We start from the raw sequence: 10,777 nt of genomic DNA, 5'->3' as shown, positions 1-10,777 counted from the left end.
CCCTGGTAAGATTTGAATATGAAAATCATATTTGATCAATTCTAATGAGATTGAAGAATGGCCACATTTTAATTACCACATGTTAATTATGGTGTTTTACAGGAGCAGGTCAAAAATGTAAGAACGATTTCTATTAAGTCTAAATCTCAGATATTATTTGAGTGTCATCGGCATAACCACTTCTATTCTGTGTTATAGCTAAGGCTCAGAAAGCAGCTAAATATGCAGCACTGCAGGCATTGTTGGGCACTGGCGGCTACAGAGGTAAAGAACAAAAAACTAAAGAAAAAAGAAGTAACTAAAGAGATAAAACATTTAAGTTCAAATGTTTTATCTCTTCAGTAAACTAAAAAAAAGAAATATATATTGTTGGCAGAAAACATAAAAGGTCACTCTTTTTTCCCAGGACGAAGGAGGAAGTGAAAAACCAATGTACCGGAAATGACCTCATTTAATAACAATGGTGCTAAATGGCATGATTGTATTTGTTTACCTGCCAAAAGAGCTAACGCTTCTACTCATTCCTTAAACTACATCTTTCAAAGAAAACATTGGTTTAGGTTTTATTGCTTGTGGGGTTATGTTTGCAGACAGTGTTTGACTTTGATTTGCATGGGGTAGTTACGCCAATCTCATGGCAACTGTTATGTTTTAGTGTTGTCTAAAAATAAAATAGAAAATCAACTTTTTCTATAAAAAAAAATGACCAGCTGCTATAATGGTTTGGCTATTATTTACAAAAGCTGAACACTACCAACTATTCATTTCGGACCTGTTTAGTTTCCAGTTAACCTAATGCACTGTTTTAAGAACAATTGGTTGTGTTGTATTGTAAAGTACAAGCAGTGTACTACTTTTTTTTTATTGTGTTTGATATGAGAAAACTATGTGAGATAGGCACAGTTTAATATATGCAGCCTAGTATAAAGGACTAGCAACAGTGTGACAACATATTTTTGTCTTTAATTTATGACTAAAAAACTGCAAATGTTTTATCTACCATCAGTGTTACGTAGGTTGTTGCCATTGTGAATGAGAAACAGACTAAGTTGTTTCATAACTGGTCCTTGAATGTATGCTCAGACATTGTAATCTGTGATGTTTCATCAAATGTACCTGAGTTTAATATTTGAATTTCATATTTGTTGTTACTTTTTTATGTTTGTAGAGAGGGGAAAAACAATGCACTTTTGTAATGAATTTGACAATCCTCTTTAAAATAATTAAACTTTGAAAAAGCTTGGGCTATCACGATATCATTTTTTTTTTCATCCAAGGGATTTCAATTTTGTTGCACAAGCAAAGAAAGCCATATAATGAAATCATCAAGCCAACAAACCACAGCAGCTATAGAGAGTAAAGTGCACAGTCCAAAATAGAGGGGGTTAGCTATCACCAGTGTTGGGGAGTAACTAAATATAATATGTAGAATACGTATATAGAATACTAATTTTGAGTATCTGTATTCTGGTAAAGGTACACTTTCATTTGAGAGTATTTAGAAAACAGTTGCTTTCCAAATATCAAGGGAATACATTATACAGTATTCAATCATTAAATTTTAGCTCCATATTGCACAACAATAGTAAGAAAGAACTTTTAATAATGAGCTGTTTTTCCTCCTAAAATAAAATACAGATTTAAACGGCGTATGCCACAGTTCATACAAACACTCACACCGTCACATGATGCTGTACCTGCTGCTCTTTGCCAAGAGCGTTAAAGAGTTCCTAATTAAAGTGAGCTTATTACAGGTATTCCAACAATCGCAGTCTTAATTTTTGTAATTATACGCTATATTTATACATAAATATAATGACAATCAATGTGAAAGTATTCATTAAGTATTCAGAATACAGTACTCTGATTATACTGATTAGACAAAGTAACGGAATATGTTACAAAACACATTTTAAGGAAAGTATTCAGTATTCAGTAACTAAATACAATTTCAAAGTATTATATATATATTCAACACTGGCTATCACCATTATTTAGTTATCATGTACAGCCATCTTAATAGCTACAACTATCTGATGCTATGGCTCACAGTAAATTTGAAAGATAACACGCTCAGCATCCATTTTCATTCACTTGAGGATGAATGTGTAAATAATGTATATAAATATCGCTTATGACTAATGAGAAATACATGATGCTTTTCTACCAATTCTATGCTGTTCCAGACAGGTTCATAATCACTAATTTCCCTCTAATGAATAGGGCGCATTGCTTCTGAATCGGCACAGTGCAGTAATTGGGGCATTAATAAAGAGATTATGCCTGCACTGATGGGAACAGACCTTGTTTCAAAACAGCATCTTATATTACAAATCTAACGATACGCTGTACACTTAGCAGACCTATTACTATTTTATGCAATCCATTTAAAGCAGAGGGTATCATGCTTAAATGGGGGGGAGGGCAGAGACCTTCTAAACTGGGAACGGCTTCACTGAAGGGAGATGGAGACTGACCAGCTGGGTGACATTGGGTCAGTTTTTTTCCCCTCACAAACACTGTTCAGAGGGAACTGACAACACAGGAAGCTGCACAGAGAGAGAGAAAAACCACGCCTGTTACCAGATACAGCACAGTGCATGTCAACTCTTGTGCAAATGAAGATAACAAATTCGCCAAACAAGAAGGAATACCGGTAAACAGACAGACACGATGTCAAGAAGAGATCAGCGGTTCAGAAGAGGGATGAAGGGACGGTAAGAGCAGCTGTCATGTTCTACTTTTGTCTGTATTGTATGTGTTTAAGTAAGGGAGAAACATGAAAGTGGGTAATGCAACTTCCTCAGTGAAAATGTGGTTTTCAACAGCTCAAGAGTAAAGTAAAAGTAGCCTTCCGTTTAAGGGAAATGAAAAGCCTTGAGAATGTCTAAACATGAATATGCTGAAGAAGCTTGAATGTAATGTGTATTATTTGTATGTGTCTTTCACAAACTATAATCAGTTGATAGGGTTGCACGTGAAGGGTTGTCTACAATGTGATGCAACTGAATGGTGATTAACTAAACTCAAGTTATATGTCTCAAGATTTTTATTATTTCTTTAATTTTAGGAAATACTTAATGGTTTTACACTGATCACTTTTACATCCTGTCTAGTTCATATGGCCAAAACATACAACAAGAAGGAAACTAGGAACTGAGGAAAATGTAGTTGCTCAAATAAAATTAAACTAAACTAAAAACTAAACTAAAAAAACCTGACTGGAGAATATGTGACCCGATGCCTCAAATTTGACCTGTATAGAAATGCCTTGACATCACAACCAGTTTGTAGACATGCCAGTGCCAATTTTAGACTTTGAAGTGAAGTCAGGATCTTAGGACAGGTCAGGGCGGCTAATGATGACAGCGCAGTGCCGTGAGATGTCTCGGTTTAAAGACGCCGGAGTAAAGTGATAGGGCACATAAACCGGGGTAAGTGATCTTTAAGTGTGGGATTTAAAACCATGAACTAGGCCTGCTGCAAAACTTTAGAAAATATATATAATTGTGATACATTCTGACATCAACATTTGAGAGAAGACTGAAATTATGAACAGCAAACTAACAGAAGATGTTTGTAGAGGGCAAAACTACAGGGTTAACACATTTTGTACATGATAAAAAACATGGGTCCACACAAGGGGATGTGGTGAGTAAAATTCTTCAAATGGTTGCTGAGGTGCTGCAACCTGTCCATAAAATAGGCACCACCTGTTGTAAGTGCATACATAAATGAATCTATCATCACTATCAATTTCGGGAACTACTGGTTTTAACTGTGTTGTAAACTTTGCAACATAATGAAGAGCAGTGTGAAATATATATAGCCAACTGTACACAGTAGTAAAAATAATTTTGAGCCTAATGTATGAGGAAGTGTGTGTTTGAGAGTGCGAGTGAGGGACATTAGCCCATGACTACAATCCAGTGCGACGTGTTTACATGTGTGTTCATTAACATGTACTTTTACCTTTCAGCAAGTTAAGCAAAAAGCAACTACAGCGGTTGTTGACTGTTCTGTTCTGGGAAAATCTAATTGTAAATACTGTTTTCAGTGTAGTTTATTTTTTGTTTTTATGAATACTGTTTAAACTAAAGCAGTCATTATAATTAAAAAGTGTAGCCTCAGGCCTGACAGGAGTGACACCACTTCCAAAGTAGAAACCCGCCCAATCTTGTGAAAAGAGGAAGACATCTTGCCAAATAAATAAAAAAACTCCTTCTGAGAATTCATTGGGAAGCAACACAACACACCCATGTAATGTGAGTCCTAGAAAATGTTGAAATAGTTTTGACTTGAATAGCTTGAAGCATTCACCGGGGCAATAATGTGCACAAGACACAAAGGTTCCTGTGGTCCTGTACATCCTCTCGTATAGGAACAGCCTGACATTTACATTTTCCACTGAGGAAACAGGGGTTGGTATTGTGTCCAGGAAGTCACCTCCTGTTCTGCTCCTCGTGTCTGAGATAAGACCACTTTTTAGATGGAACTGAAGGAAAAATCTACCTACAGTACAGTACAGGATAAAAGTTCAAATTCAATTACTTACTGTGTACTTTTTTACCCATACAACAACAAAAAAAGCATTTATTTTGGTACAGTGGTTTTTATTGGTGAAATAAACTCATGTGACTCATGAGACTTGGACTGGGACAGCTTTGCCTTCCGGCTTTATGCTGCTTCGCATAAACTAGAGGTAGCCGAACACTTAATTTTGATAACTCACTGCAAAAAGACATTTTCAGTGTCTAGCTGAGTATTAGGAGCATGTTTGGTATCGCTGAAATGTATGGAGTCAATATTTATTGACTAGGTTCGGGAGCAGGACCACTCCTCAACCTATCACACTTTGTACATGAACCACTCTTGCTTTCATCTATCATCTCAGTTTGTTTGAAACTGTCGACCCCACCCGCCCTCCCTTCATGTCTGTTTCATTTCAGTAATGATTCTCCTGCTTAGAAGGGGGGTCCCGAAAAGCTAGGTTCATCCGAGATGGAGCCCCCACCCACAGTCTCGCCCAGTTTCACTCCACACTATAACCTTGTGAATAAAATCTTAATTGCACTTTGTTGTGGCATGGTCCGCCTTACTAGTGAATTGTTGATGTTTTGAGTTGCCTTTGTGACTGGTCGTTCTTACAACAGACTGAAGTCAGTTCTCAAACTGAAGAAATAGGCTCGTCACAGTGACGTCAGCATTTTCCATTTTAGTTTTATTGTACAATTATGCCGCAACATTTTAACGTTCCCGAAAGAATCTTGTTTAGGACAGGGGGTCACTGATATCGTATGTGTTAAAACTGTGTGGCACAGTTACCTTTCCAGCCGGGTTCGTGTGGCCCATCACTGATTGGGCTCACATTACACTGCTGCAACACAAGGCTTCTTAAGTGTCTTTTGGCTTTAAATCTATGTGTTCTGGTGTCTTCATTTCACACTATTGTTTTACCATTATAAATTCTTACGTCTTTGTTTCTAGGTGTCGGGAGTGTGGTTGTATCCTGTCTAACTGGTATTATGAGAGAGATGGAGAGCTGTACTGTAAGAAACACTACTGGGCCCGCTTTGGAGAGCACTGCCACGGCTGCAAAGAGGCTATTACAACGGGACTTATAATGGTACGATGAATGCAATTTTTGAAGTCCACTTGTGATCATTTGTATAAAAAGACGGTTCATTTTATCTACTTTATAACGATATTAAGACCACAGAAATTGCCTTCCACCAGCACTCCCAGCATCAGTAAAGCCAGGCACTGGGCCAAGTGTCCTTCACATGTGGTCATTCACTACCGTAGATCCAACACATTTGGGTCTAAAGATAGCTTTCATATTGATCCACTAATGCCTGATTAAAACCTACTTCAAACTGGCATCGGGCCACAATAAGTCTGTTGCATAACACTGCATTAAATTGAGTTTCAGAGGGCATACAGGGTCAATAGTCACCAATAGTGTAGCCAACTATTCTAGCATTCAAAGTTTTCCTGCTTTCTCCAATGTTAGCCATTTTTGAGAGGATATCCTCTGAAAACATCTGAACTTGGCAAAGAATGCGGAGCCAGTGAACTTTTCAGGACAGTCTCAAGAAATGTGCATTTGTTGTTGAACGTATTTTTTCCTGTGTGTTTCTAAGGTCGCTGGAGATCAGAAGTTTCACACAGAATGTTTCTCATGTATAAACTGTGCAGTTATTATCGGCGATGGAGACACATACACTTTGGTGGAGCACTCCAAACTGTACTGGTGCGTTTGAAACTGAAACAATAGCTATCTTTTTTTTTACTGTGGGTTGTGTTTCCTTAAGCTACAGAGGCAGAGAGCATTATCTTTACTTTTCTCTGCAGTGGCCAATGTTTTCGACATGGTGTTGGGACGGCTGCACAGACATCTCCACTTACCAAAAGCCACCATATGGTGGCGCTACTGTATCTCCCTCCACAACCGGGCAGCCACCGCGGTCTTTCGGTAGAAGTAGATATCAGTCAAGAAAAGAGCCCTGTGGTCACTGTGACTGGGTGAGTCTGAGAGCTGATAGATAAAACAAACAATATTTTACAAATACTAAAAAATAGACAATGTTTTTATATTATTTCAAAAGTAATAATAATCCCACTCACACCAGGTTATTCCCAGATGTCCTCAATGGTGGTTTATTGTCAACTCTTCATGTTGGAGACAGAGTTTTGGAGGTCAATGGGATTCCAGTCTCCAACATCACACCAGAGGACGTACGCCCTCCCAATACGTAAAAGATAAATACTCATGAGAACAAAGTCTGACTTACTTTATGTGTCCATTAGGTTCACTGTTCGATTGAAGACACAAGTAGACCTTTGCAGCTGACCATAGAGCACAGCCCTCTGTCCTCCAGCAATTCCCTCCAAGACACCGTTAGTTTAGATAAACGCGCTCATGACAAACTTACTCTAAGCAACAACCTCCCGAGTGTCGACGAGGAGCCCAGTCCCTCAGAGGAGACAGAAGAGCAAATCAGGGTCCGACTGTCCCCTCAGCACCAACGCAGCCCAGGAATACGCTCCAGACACATCATGTAAGATCTGATTTGTACATTCAAGTAATGTGTTTGCTCTGGCTCAGGGGGTGGTGATCCAAATAATGTTAAATGTATTTTTAACTTGTCTATCGCAGGCGGAGTTGCAGCATAGATAAAAGTCCACTGTCACTCACACACTTGGCGCAGCGCAGGGACATGGTTCGGTCCGAGTCCCTCAGAGTGGACCACGGAGACCGGACCCATCGCATCTTCAGACCCTCAGATCTAATACATGGAGAGGTGCTCGGGAAGGGCTTCTTTGGACAGGCTGTTAAGGTGTTGTACCAGAATCAGCAAATATAAAAACAGAAACATCATGAAACATAATAAAAACAATCAGGAGAACAACATTTGGACATAAAGGCAATTGTGTTTTTAGGTGACCCATCAGGAGACGGGGGAAGTAATGGTGATCAAAGAGCTGATACGATTTGATGAAGAGACGCAAAAAACCTTTTTAAAGGAGGTAAGCTCATAAAATGTAATAGCTCAGTATTGTCAAAAAAGGCAGCGCTTGAGGTTGTTGGTTTTTTTTTGCCCAACACAAGCCACATCCTCATGACGCCAAACTCATTTGTTCCCTATTTTGTCTTTTATGCATCTGATGAAAACTAACAGCACAACTCTTAATAACTTTTCAGGTAAAAGTGATGGGCTGCCTGGACCATCCCAATGTACTCAAGTTCATTGGATTATTTTATAAAGACAAAAGAATAAACTTTGTCTCTGAATACATTAAAGGAGGGACTCTGAGAGAATCCATAGAAAAAATGGTAACATATTTGTATGCAAGTATTTAAGATTTTACAGACGCAAGCGTTCTAAATTAAATCTGTTTTCTCTTAAGGACAAAGATTTCTCATGGACTGTAAGAGTGAGTTTTGCAAAAGACATTGCAGCGGGAATGGTAAGTTTCCAAATGCATTTTATGTATTAGGAACTATTTAAATAATTGCATTGTTCATCATCTTTTTTATGTAAAATTACAATTTAAAGGCGTATCTGCATTCAATGAATGTCATTCATCGGGATCTGAACTCCTACAACTGCTTGGTTAGAGAGGTAACAGATTATCAACAGTCATGGTGTAACAAGACAAAAGGACCGGGATAATAAAGATAGTTTTTCTTTTTCCAGAACCAGTCAGTTGTGGTTGCAGATTTTGGGCTGGCCAGGTTGGTGCCAGAAGACAAGAAAAAAAAGTTATCTTCCCTGGAGAGGCCAGCAAAGGGCTCACCCTCACAGGGCCGAAAGCCCGACCGGAGGAAGCGTTACACTGTCGTCGGGAACCCTTACTGGATGGCTCCAGAGATGATCAATGGTGATTATCAGCATTTGATGTTGAAGATTAAATAACAACAAAAAATTAAACAAAAGCTAAGTTAAAACATTTTTTTACTTAAACTTCACAGGGAAAATCTATGATGAACGTGTGGACATATTTTCTTTTGGTATCATGATATGTGAGGTAAGAGTGTTTCCAGCACAGCACATTAAAGTAGTTTTAGAAAAGCCTCCTTCAGTTGATATTGATTACTAATCTAATGCATTGACTACCTTTCTATGCAGATAATAGGCAGGGTGAGTGCAGACCCAGACTACCTCCCTCGGACTCAGGACTTTGGGTTAGATGTGCCTGGTTTCCTGCAGCAGTACAATCCTCCTGACTGTCCCTCTGCCTTCCTGCCCCACGCCGCTCTCTGCTGCGACATGGACGCAGAGGCACGGTATGATATAGATAAGACACAACATGCACAACAGTGCATGACATCACTCATAACAGAGTTTTATATGGCTTTACAAACAGCACATACCGCTGCTCTTGCACTATTGTGCCTCGACATGTTTGCAAATAGTTTTTGTAAGATTGGCGGTGAGATGTTGCCGAGACGTGTCTAGTCAGAGACACTGGTCTGTTATCTCACACATTGGATGCACTTCCTGAAATCAGAAGAGAGCTTGATCCTATTTTTTGTCGAAATTCAGATTAATGCTTTACCAATTGTCTCTGATACTAGTGGCGGAATTATCCCCTGTTCATGGTAAATGGTTAATAGTTAAGACGAATATAAGGCCCTTTTGTTCACTTTATATTTTCCTAAATACACTTTTTTTTTTTTTTACAGACCTCCATTTACCCAGCTGGAGGAGTGGCTGGGGAACCTCTTGATGCACCTGGACATTGGTCTCCCTCTGCACTCGGAGTTGGAGCAGCTCCGCTCAAACTTCTGGAAGAAATATCCAGACCACATTATCTGTGAAGACATTAACCCTAATTGTATTCAACAAGCAGACAATGAACATCAAAGTAACAGAACAGATTCAAAGCACCTTCTGGACAATGAGAATAACCAAATCGCCTCGGCAAGTGTTGAAACAAACAGCCCGCCTGACAGCCATTCAGATGATGATCAGCTAGAGCCTGACGAGTACAAGAAAAGAACGGACAGCAGTCGCATCTGTCCCAAAAAGGACTGCAAAAAACATTTCATGAGCAATGGATGCTCCCAGAAGATCTGCAGGTCTTTAGCCAAAGAAGCCAACTGCAAATGTAACAACCAAAAGACAAAGCAGGTCGAGTCAGCGCAACCACTGCATGACTGTCATACAGGTCGGACTAATAAGCCCCGCAGGTTAAGCAGAGTGCCCTGGGACAGTTCCAAGGAGGACTCTTATCTATGAAATTACAACTGGACATTTCACAACAAATATTAAAATAAGTGTTTCTTTGCCAGAGGAGCTTTAATGTGGCCAAAGTACTAGTTACGATAGCACATAAGTCTGCCAGTAAAATATAGTATAAGCTATGAAAATATACTTTCAACTGTGAACATGTAGCACTTTACCTTTCAACAAGACAAATATTTGTACTGTAACCATATTTACAGCATTAGTGATGGCTACAATGTCCTGAATCGATGTCTCTAATTCAATGATATTCAGACTTGTTTCTTGGTCTTCATTTGGTCGTTTCAATATAAGTGACATGCCATCAGTTTGTGAGAGTCAATCATATTTGATATTGATGTATTTGTTGTTTAGATTTTGTCATTATTATTATCAGAATATTCACTATAGAGCGGAGCATCAACAGCCGCAATATGTGCAAAAGTGTAGTAAGTAAGTCAAAAGTATACAGCAGAAATTAAGGCTACTTTTCTAAGTCAAGGGCCATCACCAGGGAGGCTCAGTGACGTTTGATTTCACTGTCAGTAATGATTGTGCCAAATGAGGCCTACTTTTGAGGTCTGTGAACATAATTCATCTCCAGGACTGAGCAGTGTTTCTCCTTCTCCGGGGAGCAGGGAGACGCAGCTCTGTCTGGGACTCACACTGGAGCCTGGAGGATGCCCTCTGGCAAAACCCACAGGCATGGCTCAAAGACATTCTGCATTTTCAGTTCTGGGGAGAGAAAGAAAAGAGAAAAGAGATTACACTTATTACTAGAAATACAGTTTGTCTTTGGGCTCAACGTTAGAAACATGGTGAAAGTGAGAGTAACTTCCAGAATGTGAGTTAATAATATTATAGTCAGTTATCCTTTTCATTCACGACGTTACCTTATATATCTGACGCAATGTGTTAGCATTAGCGTTACCCTCAAGATTAGCCGTTACGACCGTTACGTCCGAAGGGAACGTGATTAATAATACATTAAAGGAAACAAATTATTTAAATTAATTTATAAATAAATTATGCAAAACAGTTGCATT

General features: G+C 39.0%; 1 protein-coding gene across 1 annotated transcript; it reads left to right on the top strand.

Annotated features, from left to right (window-relative positions):
- The first annotated feature begins 2,552 nt into the window (after nt 1–2,552).
- Nucleotides 2,553–9,984, top strand: LOC306970482 (LIM domain kinase 1-like). The gene is made up of 15 exons (XM_079566466.1): nt 2,553–2,717; nt 5,488–5,626; nt 6,144–6,253; nt 6,355–6,525; nt 6,633–6,738; nt 6,811–7,061; nt 7,160–7,340; nt 7,444–7,530; nt 7,706–7,837; nt 7,912–7,971; nt 8,061–8,126; nt 8,202–8,385; nt 8,477–8,532; nt 8,634–8,791; nt 9,191–9,984. The coding sequence occupies exons 1-15, from the start codon at nt 2,674–2,676 to the stop codon at nt 9,744–9,746; spliced, it is 2,301 nt and encodes a 766-aa protein (XP_079422592.1). The 5' UTR covers nt 2,553–2,673; the 3' UTR covers nt 9,747–9,984.
- Nucleotides 9,985–10,777: the final 793 nt, after the last annotated feature.

The sequence above is a fragment of the Gobius niger genome (genome assembly GCF_951799975.1).
Source record: "Gobius niger genome assembly, chromosome: 11".
NCBI lineage: Eukaryota > Metazoa > Chordata > Actinopteri > Gobiiformes > Gobiidae > Gobius > Gobius niger.
Note: the sequence above shows the minus strand (reverse complement) of the source record. Positions and strands in the feature narration are given on the sequence as shown.

Excerpts from the sequence above, each read along its gene's own strand:
- LOC306970482 (XM_079566466.1), top strand. The coding sequence starts at position 2,674 with ATGTCAAGAAGAGATCAGCGGTTCAGAAGAGGGATGAAGGGACG. Across the intron at positions 7,972-8,060 it reads AAGACATTGCAGCGGGAATG|GCGTATCTGCATTCAATGAA; the intron begins GTAAGTTTCCAA and ends TACAATTTAAAG. Across the intron at positions 8,386-8,476 it reads GGCTCCAGAGATGATCAATG|GGAAAATCTATGATGAACGT; the intron begins GTGATTATCAGC and ends TAAACTTCACAG.